Consider the following 17,320-nt stretch of genomic DNA (forward strand, 5'->3'; position numbering starts at 1 on the left):
ATAATCCATCGATTATGAACTTATTCTTGATCGCCATGTTAACGCACGCTTCGCAATTATAAACCAACTTGGACCAATCGTTTGTTTGTACAGTTATGGCTCGTGTTTCGTGTCCATCCATGCTGCAACATCTCGATTCGCGGATGCGTTGCACATTTGCCAAGCGGGCAACCACAACATATCAACAAGCGGGCCAGAACAAACACACAAATGCACTGGCAGACGATAGTATCGATCGCGGAACAGACCTGCACAGAACGGCGGTTTCAGTCCTGTTTGCCACTGCCGGGCCCAGGCCCGCGATAAATTGAATAATTGAGCAATATTTTATTCATCCAGACTAAACAAACCATAATCGAGCAAACGATCGGCGTGCGCTACTGGAATGCTTCGGTGCAGAATGCACCTTTCCAATGCGAGCGCAACAACCAACCCATTCCCGCCCACTGCATGACTAAGCAAGGCTAGAGAATCGCGTACATCGCGACCTTCAACGTATTAGGCACGGGCACTCCACACCAACAGCTTCGTCCCGCTAGCAAAAGATGAATTTTCGATTCATCCCCACCGAAACACACACACACATAAACCCACACACACATTTCCGGAGCTGATTTTACGATCCGCGCCTGTGTAATGGGAAATGATTGTAGACGATAAATCATACTTTCATAGTATGCGGTACCGGTAGCGGCAAAACCGATCTGCCACCCGCTAAAGGCGCAGCAGCAGCAATTTGTACCAGTCGCCGATGCGGAAGAATCCATCGAAACCGGCGGTGTTGCAAATAAACTTGCTAATTGATGTTGATTGCTTTCGATTGCCTCAACGCCCCCGGAGCGGTGCGCGTGTGTGCATCTGGTTTCGGTGCAGCTGAAATCCGAGCTTCCGATGCACCGAGCTCCACACGGCGGGTGCCGAAAGGGCACGAGGATGCTTATTGCAGCGTGCATACTTCTTACCTTCTTACCAGCAGCATACTTATCCTTTTTTTGCCTACAATAACGCAAATAACGCTACCCCCGAGATAAGATCCCTCCTCCGATGCAGCCCGCCGCGCCGTACCACATTCGTAGGGGAACTAATTTAAATAATCGCCCGGTTTCTCCTTTTAGCTGTCACCTCGTTCGCTTAATCTCAGATAAGACCGGTGCTGGTTGGTCGTTTTCGCGAACGCACGTGGCGCGATCGAAGCCACCCAACGCTGACGTTCATACCCCTGCACAACCCCCATCCCTACTGCAACTCCACAGCCGCAAGACTGCAACTGCATCCGGCTAACGAATCAATCGGATCGTTTATCACAAGCCGTGCTCGATTGATTCAATTATTTTTATTTAAGTTTGGTGCACGACTTGCTTAGGTACGCTTCATGTTTGGCGCGTATGCGGACATGACCTTGCGTGAGGTAACATGGTTGTTACCGTACATGGGAGGAGAGTCGCTGCACCGTGTACAATGTCCGATTCATAGTCGGGCAGGATTAAATTTATGGGCGGCATTAATAAGTATATGACCCGTCAAGATGTTAATCAATCTTTTCGGTGGGGCTGGTGGGAAGTATGGAGCGCCATAGGAGCGACATGACAAGTAAATAGAGGTGCGCAATGCCATACAGGTTGAAATGTTACTTTCAAGGCAAACGTAATCCAATGAGTAAAACAATCAGTCGACTGATTAAACTGCACATAAAGATACATTCAATTCAAACGTAAACCAATATGCCGTTTGAATGAAACTTTAATAAATCGGAAAAATATGGTGTGATTCTACTGTCCTATAAAAAATCATAAAAAGCTTTTGGCATCTGCTTGTTTCAACATTGAAACATGGCGTTAGTTAGTTAGCTAACACATAATTTCTTTATGACATTTTTTGCGTTATCAGGAAATTTCAACAACAATAAGAAGTGCAGTCATTTTATTGCAATAATAGTTTTATTCACATAACTTAAAATAACAGATTATATAAAAATAAATACTTATTTGTGGGTTTGTTTTCATTGAAGTAAAAAAAAAAAAATAAAACAATGTTGTAACACACAAGTAGTAACAAACAAGTTTATAAAGCATTGAAACAAGTTTGATGATTTAACATCTTTCTATTTATCTTTTTTGCTATTTTTTAAAGTAATTATATATAAGTATAAATAGTAAATCCCAAGATAATAAAAAGGACTAACATCACTACATGACTAAATCTCTTTTAGTGCTCTTGGTGAGTGATGAGGATTTCTTTTATTTGGTACTACCAACAAAGCGCGCTATTTAACGACTTGTTCCAACATAAATCCGCCGTGTAAAAAACGATCTTGACTACGTTGTTCATTCGATGAGCAGATCCTACATAAAGCTTCTACTGCTCCTATTTTCTTCAGCCCTTTTCCCAGCTCAGATACCAACTCAGATTGTACCCGTTTATCGTCCGTTGTTTTTTTCCTCCTAACCTTTCGGTGCTATGCAGCCTTCCGGTGACTTGTCTTTATGTGCTTTTATGCTATTGTGCGATTCTACCAACGGGCATTAATCGAGAGCAACGTTTTCCGGATAGCTGACTGCCTTTGGACGAGGTACTCGTCATCGCTGCGCAAGCAAAAACGCCCCATTCGAAACGCAAACGTTCTTTTCGTTTGCCCGAATGCTCCATTGCTAATCTCACCCGAAAGCGCTCAGAGCGTGTCTGAATTATTCGCGCTAACATAAACATCCTTGTTTCCTACGAACGTGCTGCTCTCCCAAGTATGTACCGCTAAATGGTTCTTTTCCTGTCGTATCCGCGCATTGCAGTCCTTCTTTCCATGGTAAGGTTTAGGAAACAGGCGAAAAAAATAGTCTTTCCGTTGATAGAGAAAGCTCTTCTTTTTCGGTTTAGACATACGTGGCGAAAAGCAGCACTAAAACATGTTTTCCCCCAGAGCCGAATGGTATGTCGGTGTGTGCTTCATCGTTTGAAGAAACCCTTCGCCGTTGGTAGATAGTTGCTGCTTCTTCAAACAAGCAGCGAAATCGTTTGTTGATTCCCTCGGAAAAGCGGCCTCCTCTCCGCTCCCGAACTGATGGTGAAATTTTCCGACACACATTTTCGGGCTTGCTGCTTCTTCCGCCTGCTTTTTGCGGAGTGCTCCGATGTAACATCGTGCTGCAACGCCCAAACTTACCGCCGAAGGGATGCACAAGATACCGTACCGGATGCACTGGGACAGAGTGAGAGTGAAACGTTCGCAGCAGTTTCGCCGGAGCATAAAACCGCGACGACACCGACGATGACGACGGTCGAGGGTGTTCGGCTTTCGGTGGCACAACATAACGAGATGCTGTATCTACACACACACACACAGTTCGACCGATGTGCCAGGAGACGTCCACATCCACCGGTTGGCGCAGAAATGTAGATAGAGGAACCACGTGCTCGGTCGGAATTTGTGCCGCAGCCAGTGGTGGCAAAGCCGCACGTGCAAAAAGGTGTGTGGAACGGCTGCAACGCGCTAGAGCGAGTCGGAGACCTATGCTCGCGCGCCACCCATCAGAGCGGGAGCAACAGAACGACCGACGAACGCAACCAATGGTAGGGTTGACTCCGCCTCTGTCTTATGTTTCGCACGCGCTCTTCCCGTCTCGCTCTGGCGGCCCAAAACATGCTCATGGGGCGCAACATCGAAACATGCTCACCAACACCAACCGCCCCCCCCGTAAATCTTTTCGCTATGCGCTTCGAGTGCATAGCTAGTGCTGGGCGCGCGCGGGAGGGTTTGTTGGCGTCGAAGTTTGCTCCCTCGAGTTTGCTCTTTCTATCCGTTACTTGCTTTGATGCTCGCCACGCCGAGCATTGTTGATTTATATGTTTATTTTTTTACAAGCACATCTAGTCGCGCGCACTAGCACAGGTTGGTGTAGATCCAGCCCAACTAGACAACGTCGTGCTCGTGACGGTGGAGTTTCAGCGATTCGAGCGATCGCACCGGTCTCGAGCATGGGGTGGTTTCTTTTGTTTTATACGAAATGGTTTCCATCTTCTGGAGTGCCCACACACCCATTACACACTATTACAGCAGCCCGAGCCAATCGAAAGCCTCGAGCAATATTGAGGGGATCTGGAAAATTCACCCCAACACCGACCATTACACCCATATCGCGATGGAAAAGTGTGCAAGGGTCTCTCGTATACTATGCCCGCTCTGTGTGGGAAGAATAGGGCTTTTCTTGTACGGGTGTTCTCACACTCGCTGTTGAGAATCGGCACGAAGCATGGGGAGAAAGGGCAACACAACGAATCATGCCACTCGGGTGTGCAGAAGGTATATAATAACTAGTTTTATGATTAGGTAAAAGCATAACACTACTACTACTGACGGTGCTGCGGGTAATGTAATAATAGCGGTAAAACACCGCATTAAACTATTTCTTCTTCTTTTCACGTAATTATGTGGCAGCATTGAATTGATTTTAATGTAGGGAAGGATGGAAGCTAGCTGTACTTTACGCCAGAAGCATAATGTTATGATTCTATTTATTTAAATTTCTACATTTAAATGTATTAAGCACAAACTACGCAAATGTAAATTGTATCTATCTTATTAGTGTGGGGATGAACAATTTCCAACTGGCCAACAACAAGTAAAGTTCTAAATTAGAAAATCACATCAATGTGTGTGTTTCTTTTAAAATTAAACTATCATGCAACATTAGACTTTAATATCATAAATAAATGTATTGTTATTGAACACTTTACTCTTTTTCAGCTTGGCGTTCTGTGACTGATTGGAACACTTACAAAACATAGTTAATTTTACATAGAAGGATGTTGAACACATTTACTCGAGCTTTTAAAAACCAGCTTTTGCTGAAACCGGAATTTGCATGCGACAAGCTATTGCATGCGTAATTATTTGTTGAATTACTGCTAGCGAATTGCTTGTCGCAGCTATACAAAATTATATTGAAAAGGAACATGTACGAATGAGTTAAAAAAATACTTTCCACACTTCCGAAATAAAACTTCGTTCGGCATAATGAAGCAATAAATGCGATTGGTCGTGTCGCGGACCACATGAGACCGTTCCATTGACAATGCAGCATCATAAATGAGGATTGTTGGACACCACCAAGACATGCGTTGGAAACATTCCTCTGCTCGTCCCGGCCCTTTGGCCACTTTATTTTATTTTGATTTACAGCAACTCAGTCAAACGAAACCTTGACGGAACAACAAATCGCATACACGAGTTTATGACACTTCCCATGCCTCAACGGTAAAAGGGAAGGATGAAAAAAGGCATGTGTGCAAAACTCATATCCGCTGATTCAATTTCCATCGACTAGCATGCCCAGACCAGTCTGCCTGTGTGTGTCTTACAACACCCCTTTCGCATCGTCCCGGTTCTTGTTCTACAGCTAATTGGATCATAAAAGCTACAAAACCGCAATTTTGTATCCGGACTCTTCGTTTTCCCTCAGCCTGTGCGTGTGTGTTTGTGCATGCAGTGGCGCAGTTATTTTACCAATTCGTTACTAGCTTGGTGTTTTTGCACAACAAATCTTCACAACCATGATTCACGAAGAAAAGGGAACCGAAACCGATCTTGGGCGCGGTTCCTTGCTCGCCAAAGCGGCTCGCAATTGCGTTTGCACGCCACTTCACGAGCAATTGTAAAATAAAATAACGAAATAAAACTGATGACGAAAGCGATACAGAAATTATCGCAGCAGCACACAAACACACACACACACTCTGACGATAGTTCTGGTGCAATGCTTTTATTTGTTGAAAATGAACGTTATTAGAGTGAGTCTCCGCTGGGGTACAATTGTGCAAAGCTTCCCCATTCTCCAAAGACACCCGTTCCTTTCGACTGGAAGGAAATATAAAAATAACAATAGCACCAAAGGCATACACACACACCCTGAGCCATGTCTTGTCGGCGCCCAGTGTGTCGGTGCACGGCTGGGGAACGGAAAGCCATATAACATTATAACAAATTACGAACGTCTCTCAGCCGGCCTCGGCTTATGCTACGCTAAAATGTAATAAAAATCATATTATAATTTACGATCCTTGCGCGCCCGGCCGCTGGCACCGGTGTCCCTTTCCCTGCGCCGATCGGTTCGTGGTTTCGCGTTTAACGAGTGGATTTTCGATGCCATCAGCGACGGATGGGCGAGCGACCGCGCGGAAAAGGGAACCAGTGGAGTGAGGTTTTATGACAGGCTGGACCTCTTTTGGAATTGAAATTCACTCACGCTTACGCTCATTTGCACGCGTTCGCTGCACAGAGCGAAGAAATGTGTTCGAAACCTGACAGATCGCACAGCAATTGGCACAACGAAGGGAGGTATTTAAAAAATGTAAAATAAAAACTAAAACCCCACCCCGTGTTGCCCGTGTTCCGCGCCGAACACGCTGTGGCCAATTGGTCCAAGTACAACTACACGTCGTTACGCCGTACCATTAGACGCTTTTATTGCATTTTGTAACGATTTGCTTCAAATGCAAAACTAACCCCGCTGAAGAGCAGCTGAAGAAACACCCTCTTTCTCGTTAACGAGCAAGTAAAACCCATTCTCGACCGGGCACGCTATGAATATGTGTTTCAAGCGATTTCAATTTGTTTTTAAAGCCTTCACATGTCGTTGGGATGAATTGTGCGATCTGGCGGACATACACACGCATGCAAGCAAAGGTGTCTTTAAAGCGCGGTTCCACTTCACTAATCATATGCATCGTCAACTGCTGGACGTATTGGTTACATTGTCGTTTAAACGGAGCAAGACCACCGCCGTCATCACCACCACCGTGTAGTAGATCACACTTGTGATGGGCCACTGCATTTGATGTGCGTTTGCTATCCTCCCAAAAAAAAAACAACTCCCGATGACGTTGACGACGACAAATGCGAGTTTCCAATTCATTTCACTGACCGTCTTTGTAGATTTATGACGCATTCAAACATCTTTATCGTTCCCGGTGTCTGCGCTTTCGATTCCGTTTTTCGTGCTTCCGTGTTCCGGTGCAGATTTGCACCGACCTTCGCCAGCACAATGCGCTGGACGGCGGCGCCAAAACTCTACTGGAAGACATCAATCCACTGCAATGCTGCGAAGACGTGCCCCGCACCGTCCACCGTTCGAGATGGGGTGCGCAGTTATGTTGGACGTGCGGTTCGTTACGCGATTTGCTTTTCGCTCGATTCCTGCTGGTTTGCCTGGTGTGCCTTTTGTCAGTTCCATCGTTTCATAAACAAAGTCGTAAAAATTTACCAAATCAGCCAAAATTTAAAACTCATCAAAAACATGCAAGCCAAGGTTCGTTGGTTCGCAACCGCTGCTCGCTGGGAAGATGCATCTTACCGGGAGGATGTCTACATTGCACTAGCGTACTGGTCGGAGTGTGGAAAAAACACACACACACACATGAAGGCCCTCCCAAACAATGATTTGACCATCCTAAGTCGTACACGAACTTGGCTTTTTGTCAGTCAGTGCTTTCTTAAAATGCCACCAAAGAGCATGCAGACAAACAGGGAAAGGAAGCATCAAAACTTATTAGTTTCCATCACAAACTACACACACACACACACATAAATCAAACAGGCGAAACAACAGTGGTTTCGAAGACGAAGAACAGAGGCAACGACTCGCATCTCGAAAACGCTAACGAGCGCCGCGCAATCCGTTCCACAGCAAAGTGGTTGAGCGAGGAAAATGAGAAAAACTTTTCCAAGCTCGTAAAACCAAACATGTTTTACTGCCCCCGGGGGCAGCGCCGTGCTCGCGCTCGGCCACGGATGATGATTCACGGATTAGTTTTGGGACGAACCGCTGTTCAATCTTTCAGCCCGCCAGTCTCTCTCCGCCACCGTGCTAGACAGTGACGTGACCTCCGAGGGGAATCTACGTGTAACTTTCGGGCGGGCTGGTGAGAACCGCACCGAAACCGTACCGAATTTTCGGAGAGGTCGTAAAAACTGAAAATGCGCATATTTTCCAGCAGCGTTTTTCGACAAGCACACACACACACATACATATTTCGATTGAGTGAAACTTATTTCCTTGGCATTATGTGTGAGGTAGTTGTGTTGAGATCACGTGCATCAGATGAGTCAAAGCATCTTGAAAACGTCGTTTCTTCCTTCCTGAAGATGATGACTGGTTTTGCAAGCGATTCAATAAAAGTACTAAAAAAATAATAAATATTGCCCGTTCTACTTCACAAAAATCCGCTCAGTTCATTTAAATACGAAACATATCAAAGCTTTTTTTTGTTCCTTGTCAAGGCTGTACGAGCTTCCGGTGCCGGTGAGTTGAAAATTGAATTAAAGTTTTACGGCAACTTACCACTGCAGCTACAATGTGACACAAAATGGGGCTCGTGTCAGCCTCAGTACCATTGCTAAATAAATCAGATTATCATTTGAATCCATTCCGATGGGAACCAACCGACCTTTCCTGCCGTCCCGCACACGCACCACATCCGCAGTAAAAAACAAACCGGGAAAAGGGCATCGTCCGAAAGCAATCACAAATAAATAAACTACAAATTACCACGTCACCACGCAAATTTCCGATTAACGGCTAATGAATCTGGCCCTTCCGTAATGGTTGTGAAAATAGGAGCGCATCATTGAAAAACCAGAATGCCATCACACACAGGGACAGACACGCACACAAATGATTCACATTTTATGCTGCGGGGTCGTTACTTCAAACCGAGCGCCAACCGTATCGGCCATTGAACCAATTCTGAACTTACAAAACTGAAAAAGCGTACGCATGCATGCAGTGTGGAACGAAAATAAAAAAAAAAGATCACTCACTGACATTTTAATCGCGTTTTATTTCGTGTTTTTATTTTTTGTTTTCACTTGCATTTTAATCGCCTGCGTAAAGACAAGCCCGCGGATCATTCCCCCAGCGGAGGTAGAGATAAAAAACGACTGCGTGAGGATCGGTGGAAAATTGATTTTTAATAGTCCTACTGTTTGGAGCGATCAGCGCACTCTGGCTGGGCTGGGGCGCACTGCTACAAGCCAGGAAACACACGCTCGCACACGCGACGCACGGTTTTATTGGCAAAGCCGGCAGTCGGCCGGTGACGACGGAAAGAAATTAAACAAAACGGCCCGTCGTTGCCGACATTAATGCCACATTCTTGCCGACAGTTAGTTGCAGCGCCACCAACGGAGTGTTTTGCCCTTATTATCACGATGCACTAATCGGAGGGCTCATAACGACGGCCTGCGATGCAGCAGGCAAAACATTAAGCGAAATCGATGCCACCGATATCCTTATCCATCGCTTGCGGTCACCCCTTCTCCCTCCCTTAACGGTCGATCTTTTGGCGAAGGCTCGATCGGGCCAGCCAGTGCTGCCACTATTGAGTGCAAACGACATTTTAGGAGGAGAGTTTAATGACTGCCCCGCCGAAGGAGCCACAGCTGTCGACTCGTAAAAGCAGAAACATTCCACCATTTAGCTGATGCACCTTTCGGGTTTCGCAAATACGCACTGTGGTCAAATATGAACCATACCTCCTCCTCGGCATCCCTTCATCTGCACCGCGCCATACCTTCTCCAATGCACGTGAGAAGAGCCGAGGACAGATCCCATAATATTTTAACGATCGATTTTAACGACCCGAACCGCTCGTAGCAAAACAGCCCGGGTAAGCCTGCGGATGGGGGCGTGCCGGGCTATTCGATCGATGAATCAGGACGTTAGTAAGTGCAGTTTACGCTTCAAAGCTGCACTTATGAGTGTGCCTGATCGCTGCGCAGAAACTAGACTGCCCAGAGCTATGCCTATTTTGTAACGCTTTTATGGCAGACCTTCACTGTCGTCCGATTGCAAGGTACTCATTAATATGGCTACATTTTTGCACTACAAATTACGATCATAGAGAGCTTAGTGGGATGTCTGTTTTATGGCTGCTGCGTGACATCATCAGTTTAATAGAGAGGTTACAGGGTGTGACAGACACCATTTTGTTTGTTATTTTGTCATAAAATAAACTAGAAAGCTTCGAGTTCGGCACACAACCGGGTCGAACGAGCATTCAAGCGCAATTGCAACGCTGGAAGTAAACTTTACCCCGTCAGCTGTAAACAGTATTTATTGCAAAAATGTTTGGTTCCTTTTTTTTGCACATTTATTGCGGACACGCTCTTCGTTGCGCTCTTTTCGCGCTTAAATCGTACTTTGAGAGCCACCATTTTGTTACTAATCTGAATTATAAATACACTTCTGCCTATTCCTGGGCCTCGTTAATGCAACACACCGTAAACGCGGCACCAGCGATCCACCATCAGCCGCCCTCCCTTAGTCCGGGTTTGTGCAGCGGACTGTAACGAAAACCAGCGCACTACGCCATTATTTCTATCTCAAGCGTGTAAAAAGCTCACACAGCTCGGCTAACGGCGGGCTCTGCTTGGCTGGAATTAAATGTATAAAGGAGCTGGAAAAAAGAGGGATTGGCCTGCGGGGTTTGTGCGCGTACTTTGCTCGCAATTGCATTTTTCATCACATCAAACACACACAAACACGCGCGCGCACACATTCCACCCACCCGAAGCCGACATGGCACAACCTGATCCCGCTCGGAGCGAATGCAAACTTTGCTTCACGTGTAAAAACTGTCTAACCATTTTAGACACATAACATTATCTCCCACTCTCCCCAAAAGCTGGCCCGGGAGGGTGTGACTAATTTTCGCAGGCGCTTTGGTTTTTGTGCAAACCGACTGCTGTTTGGCCAACGAGCCAAACACATTAATTTCGCCCTTTCTCTTTTGGGTTGCCGTATCGCCGTACACATGCCCACAAAGAGCCCTCCACGCTGGCTTAGATGGAACGTTCCTTTCTCGGGCACGGTTTCTCGTTCCCACCTTATGCTGGGGTTGTTACATCTTGGCCCGAAACGACCCACCTCGCATATAACGGGGCAACAACGCGTGAGCAATCGCAACTCCACCTTCGGTACATAAGGTTTCGTGAAGTACGCAAGCATTCGTGCTCTATCTGTGATATTAATTATTTCCTCCTACCCTAGTATTACATCTGCAGAGTCTAAGTGGTACGAACTACGAAAGAGCGAGAGAGGTGTTATGGCACACACCGTACGAAAGAAGATGTCTCTAGGCAGACGTTTTAACATTTTATTGCATGTTGTTTACTTAGCACAACTGGACAGATTGATTACTTGCGTAGCGTTATTTAACGCTAGTATATGGGATATGTTGTATGCACAAATTCAGTTTTGCTTTTTTAACGTTCAAATATTGTACTAAGCTACTGAGCTACTAAGCTACTATCCTTTATACAGTGGTATAGCACCAATCTATGTACGGAATAAATAATGATTCACAATCAACCAAATTCAATCATGACTGCGCAATTAAACGGTCAAAAATGTAGAAAAAAGGCCCACGTCAATAAGATGTTCAATCGTTCTTAGACGGCATTGGTATAGATGAGATGCGAATTATCAAACATCAAATATAAATCACACAAGTCATTGAGTAAACGTCGGTAATTCCCAACGAATTTACTCACTAGCGAGCGATAAGCGATTAAGGCCGATTAGCTCGTGTTCGGCAGTTAATACACTCAATCGACTTCTTATCTCAATCCAAACGAGCCCCGCTTGCGATACAAAGGTATGTATAATTCAATTGCTCAGGTGAGAAATTGCTTTTCCTAAAGCATTTGCCCCACACCTCGGTTATCGGGGGGAACGTACACGAGCAACCGCTTGTGGTCGATATGGCCGTAAAACAATCCGAAACTGTTGCGATTACGGATATTGGAGTCGACATTTCGCACCGGAGATTTCAGTCCCAAAATCAACTTTCAAGTTTGTAGACATGCGGCTACATTTGCTGTGCGGTGTTTTTCTAATCGGGCTGCACTCTGCAGCCATTGCGGCGCATCCGAAGGTGCAGCATAGCGAGCGGAAACTGAACACGCTCGATCCGGTCAGCCTGCAGGAAGTGGCAGCGCAGGAGCTACGGTACCGACTGCCGAGCTACATCGTGCCGACGCACTACAAGCTGTACCTGGAGACGCAGGTGCACACCGGAAACCGATCGTACAGTGGCAGTGTGGACATACATCTGGACATCCGGCAGCAGGCCAAAACCATCTACGTGCATCAGCGCGGACTGCGCATTACCTCCAACGAGCTGTACGCGTCCAATCCCAACACGAACCTCACGTTTCTGGAAACTCTGCGCTATACCGAGGATGCGGAGCGCGAGTTTGCCGTGTTCGCGATCCGCCGTGCGCTTGCACCGGCCCTCGTACGTTTTGCACCTCGATTTCGAGGGTGAGCTGCGCGTCGATGACGATGGCTTTTACCTCAGCTCGTATCTCGATGCGAACGGTACGCGGAAATATGTAGCATCGACGCAGTTCCAGGCGATTAGTGCGCGCGCCGCCTTCCCCTGTCTGGACGAGCCGGCCCTGAAGGCTACGGTGGAGTTGGGGATTAAACATCATCCCAGCTATAAGGCCGTATCGAACATGCCGATCTTTGCCGAAGCCGGGTATGGCGATTGTCGAGTGCTCTGACGTTGCGAGGTGTGTTTGTGACAAATAGCTTTCGATTGCAATTTCAGTGATCTGGACGGCAACGTTGTTACGTACTTTGAAACTACTCCGCGCATGTCGATCTATCTGTTGGCTTTCCTGGTGTCGGACTTCTTGTACACCGAGAACGAGGCGGCTGCCCAGCGCGTCTATGCTCGCCCCAACGCGATCAACCAAACGCTGTATGCATTAGAAGCAGGCGTTCGCATAATGGACGCGCTGGACGAGCACATCGGTCTACCCTATCGCTCCTACATGCCCAAGGTGGATCAGGTGGCACTTACCCAATTTTCTGCCGGTGCCATGGAAAACTGGGGACTGTGCAAATATCGGTGAGTGTGTGTGTGTGTGTGTGCGGTGAATCATTTCATTTGTCAACGCTACTCTCTGGTAACATTTGCGCCCATTTCCTGCTTGTACAGTGAAGAGGTCCTCCTGTTCGAGCCGGGCGTTACGACGTATCGAGCGCAAACGACCATCACCACAATCATCGCGCACGAGTACGTGCACCAGTGGTTCGGCAACGTTATCACCAACGAGTGGTGGAGCTATCTCTGGCTTAACGAGGGCTTCGCGACGCTGTACGAGTTCCTGGGGGCCGATATGGCTTATCCGGAGCGCCAGTATCGGGACCTGTTCAACGTTCAGGTGGTGCAGCGTGTTCTCATCACAGACGCCGCGGAAAGCACGCGCCCGATGACTTTCAGCCGCGGCGCAACGTTTAATGCCATCCTCAGCCTGTTCGACAACGTGGCGTACTCCAAGGGTGGCTCGGTACTTCAGATGTTCCGGCTGCTGCTGCCGGATGCCGCCTGGCGGCAGATGTTGCGCACGTACGTGCAGGGCAACGAGTTCGGCACGGTCAACACGGATAACTTCGTGGCCGCACTGACGGAAGCGTTCGACGGTGTCGTATCGCTGCCCGAGGGGACCGATGTGGAGCGGTTTGTTCATAGCTGGGTCAATCAAGCCGGCTATCCCGTGCTGGAAGTTCGCCGCTCATACCGTGGAGAGATGATCCTCTCGCAGGACCGATTCTACGGTAACAAGATAGTTAATAATGATTTCACGGTTTGGGTAATACCGTACACGATGATGGAGCAGGGCGATGCGCAGGACGCTCTGTTCGAGTGGCAGTGGATGACTTCGAAAGCGGTACGTGTACCGTCCAGCACACCGAACGACGAGTGGATTTTGGTCAACGTCAACCAGACGGGATTCTATCGCGTCAACTATGATCCCTCGAACTGGTACATGCTGATTCGGACACTGCTCGAGGACACGGCGGCCATTCCAATGCACAGTCGGGCGCAGCTGATCGACGATTCCTTCCATTTGGCTCGCTCAAATCGGCTCGATCTGGAGATTGCGCTCGAGCTGCTCGGCTACGTGCGCCATGAACGGGAGTATCCTCCCTGGGAAGCGGCTAATCGGGTTCTCAGCTACTTCCACGGTCGAATGCGCGGTCAGCCCGATTACATTCTCTATGAGCTGTTTGTCGACACACTGATTGGCGATGTGTTTGTAACGCTGGACATCACAACGGTGGCACCGGACGAGAGACTGCTGGAGAAGTATCTCCGACAGGTAATCTCCAGCTGGGCCTGCCGAATGGAAATAGAAAGCTGCCTGACGGCGACCCGCGACGCACTGGAACGGGAAGTGTTCGACGCGGAACCTGTACACCCGGACGTTTCGGCGGTGGTGTACTGTTACGGTTTGCGAACCGCGCCAACGGTCGCCTTCCAGTATCTGTTCGGCAAGCTGCTGGGTTCGGACAACCGAGGTGAACGGCAACTGCTGATCAATGCACTGGGATGTGCCAACGATACGGAGCAGCTGAGCTCGTACCTGCTGGCTGCCATCGGTGGCGAGCTGCAGGTGAACTTCAACGCCGAGGAACGGCTATCCATTCTACAGTCCGTCCTCAGCAGCCGCCAAGGGGTGGACGCGCTGATCGAATTCCTCACCGAGAACTACACGTACGTCGTGAGTCTGCTCGGTCCTAACGCGCTGGCCAGTTTGGTGCAATCGATCGCCACCAGCACCAATACGCTCGACGAGGAACAGATGGTAAGCATACAATGGAACGAGGCCGCACACCGCAACTGCAGCATGTTTGAAATGTCTTTAACACCCGCCTTCTTGTACTGTTTTTAGCTGATTGCATTACTAGAGCAATTGAACTCGGTACTTCCTGCTAGTGTCAGTGCAAGCGCTCGCACTACGGCGTCCATCAACCTAGCATGGCCATCCACTCGGGAGGGTCTTTTGCTACGCTACTTCCTGGAGCGTTACAATTTCCAACCTGTACAATCGGACACCGTGCTGCAGCCCGACGCGTGATCTATTGAAATTCCCTCTCCATCTAAGAATAAAGCGGTTTGCACTAGCAAGGCAAAGTGTTTGTCAGACAGATCGTGCAGTGCGTGTTGCTCGAGTCGTAACGTTATCCATACGAATTAGGAGCGTATGCCGACTGGGCGCACGAAGCATCATAGGGCGCGAGCGCGCGAAACGACATTCTGACACGTAGCGGCAGCACCAGTAGCACCGGTCCGCTCTAGATAAAGTGATACTACCCGCTGGGCTGGGGTGCGCTGATTGGGTATCGCGTCTGGAGGAGACATATTTGCACCGGAGCTGTTTATGGCACGTTGTTGTTATTTCTATCTTGCTCCGAACCTTCTTTTTGGTTCCATTTAGGCTTCACAGGCACACCCGACCAACTACCTAGCACACGGTAAACTAGCGCCTGGTCAACCCAACCACCCAACTGGCACAACTCAGCGCATATCAACTGAGCGTACTGAGCATCCATCGTACCAGCTGTGGCCGTGTCGCTGACGTACTGGGCCGCGCACGCTCGGCACACGGCCACGGGTCAGCCGTGTTGCTGCAAACATACGTGCCCCAGTGTCGTTTTGCTGTTCCGGAAGATTCAACGATGCATGCAAGTGGCGCTCCGTGTGCGGGACTTATCAGCGCGATTATTGCAGCATGTTGATCTGAATTTGACCGAATAACCCTGAAGCCCTTTGTCAGTTGGGACGCGTTTTGCTAAACATAACCTTCGCCGCTGCACACAGTAGGAGTGTGTGTGTGACGTAGGGATTACTACCACACAGTCACACTGCCGCACAACAAAGTCACCCTTGAGAAAACGGCATCCTCAGCAGCGCGTTTCAGCAATCAGTTCAGCTCACATAAAGTAGCCGAAGAAAAAACTACAACATTCTACCAAAGATGGCGCATTATTTCACAGCTTGAGCCAATCAAAAGCACACACACAAACGAGTGTTAATCGATTTGGCTCAATCAACCGGAAGCTACTTGTGTGAAGAGCTTTCCATTCATTCCCCAAACGCGTTGCCATATTCAATTTTGAAACCATTATGCACTTTTCATCGCAGCGGACGGTAGACGGTGGGGCCCCGGTGGCGGCAGCAACACTCGATCCGCTATAAAATCGCACCTTTTATTTGCGCACATATTAACAGTAATTATGCCGTTACATGATTTTCCGACCGAACCGGACGGCTGGGAAAAACAAAAAGGCAACAAAAGCAAAATGATAAAAAAGCAAAGAAAATTAAAGACACGGATCACACACGGATCAGAGAGCGAAACTCAGTACTGATCCGGCTGGTACTGGAGGTTATGTACTGTGCTGGTTATGCCGTGTTTATCACTTGGTTGATTTTTTTTTGTTTCGTTCCGTTCCAATGCTTGCCAACGCCGCCGCAGTTCAAGTGCACATCAAAGCGATGATGGCGATCGTAGCCCGAACAACGGTCAGGTTTGGTGGTTAAATTGTATCGCCTGTCCTTCCGGGGACAGGGGTATGCCAGGCCGATGCTACCGAGCATTCCGGTGTCCCGCATTATTGTGACCATTAATGATGAAGCGAATGTCCCAATCGCGGGCGGGTATTGATTTATAATTAGCTTGCACACAATCTAACCGCAGATATAATTATGATTTATTTGTAATTATTTCCAGTTTTAATTTCAATTTTAATTAAATTGAATTTTATTATTTGCCCACCGCCGACCACCACCGCGGGCATGCTCCGAGATTCACATACACGGATATGCACACATTCGTCATAATACGGCCGGAAAAACACATCCATCCATTTGCCGATTTCCCTGCTGAAAATTAGCCCGTTCGGACTCTCGGCGCGGAATCGTTGGGTAAGGGTGAGGTCGATTGTTCGAACCACGTTCGAAATTTCATGTCAATCCCGGCGGAGTGCGCCTACCGTTCGCCGTCCTACGCTACGGTGTTGATTGAGGTGGCGAGTTAACATTTGTCGCACGCGCTTGTCAGCCGGACGCGTACGGCACGCCAAAGCCCGTGTTTGCAGTACGCGAAACCTGGCAAAACACGTGAAGTGTTTATTGGATGCATACATCAACACCTACCGGCCGGAGTTGCACAGTAATTTTCCATGCCCGCACGGGGACGACTACAAATTCAGACCAAGGTGTGAAAAATATGGAAAGTGTGAGTGTGGAGACTAGCTAGACGGGTCCCGATAATGTGCTGCTGGAACACATTTGACTGATATTTGAAATTTTCGCTAGATAGGAGAGAGAGCATGCCAGACTACATACATACACACACAAATTCGATACACGGTCGGTGTATTGATCACTTCATCGATGCTAAAACATCAAAGGGAGACTGCTCGCCTAACGAATTGCATCGGTCAGCACAAAGTATGCTTCTTCTGCCGGA

General features: G+C 48.0%; 2 protein-coding genes across 10 annotated transcripts in view; one reads left to right on the top strand and one right to left on the bottom strand.

Annotated features, from left to right (window-relative positions):
- Positions 1 to 17,320, bottom strand: part of LOC120896982 — an 89,173-nt gene that overhangs the window by 13,608 nt on the left and 58,245 nt on the right. The gene's annotated exons all lie outside the window — the stretch shown is intronic.
- LOC120896981 (aminopeptidase N-like) lies at positions 11,774 to 14,995 on the top strand. Its single transcript, XM_040301535.1, is given in 5 exon segments — positions 11,774 to 12,284; positions 12,286 to 12,534; positions 12,607 to 12,909; positions 13,000 to 14,650; positions 14,738 to 14,995. Coding segments are annotated over 5 exon segments (2,820 nt in total). The 5' UTR covers positions 11,774 to 11,853; the 3' UTR covers positions 14,924 to 14,995.

This window comes from Anopheles arabiensis, chromosome 2 (genome assembly GCF_016920715.1).
Source record: "Anopheles arabiensis isolate DONGOLA chromosome 2, AaraD3, whole genome shotgun sequence".
Lineage (NCBI taxonomy): Eukaryota > Metazoa > Arthropoda > Insecta > Diptera > Culicidae > Anopheles > Anopheles arabiensis.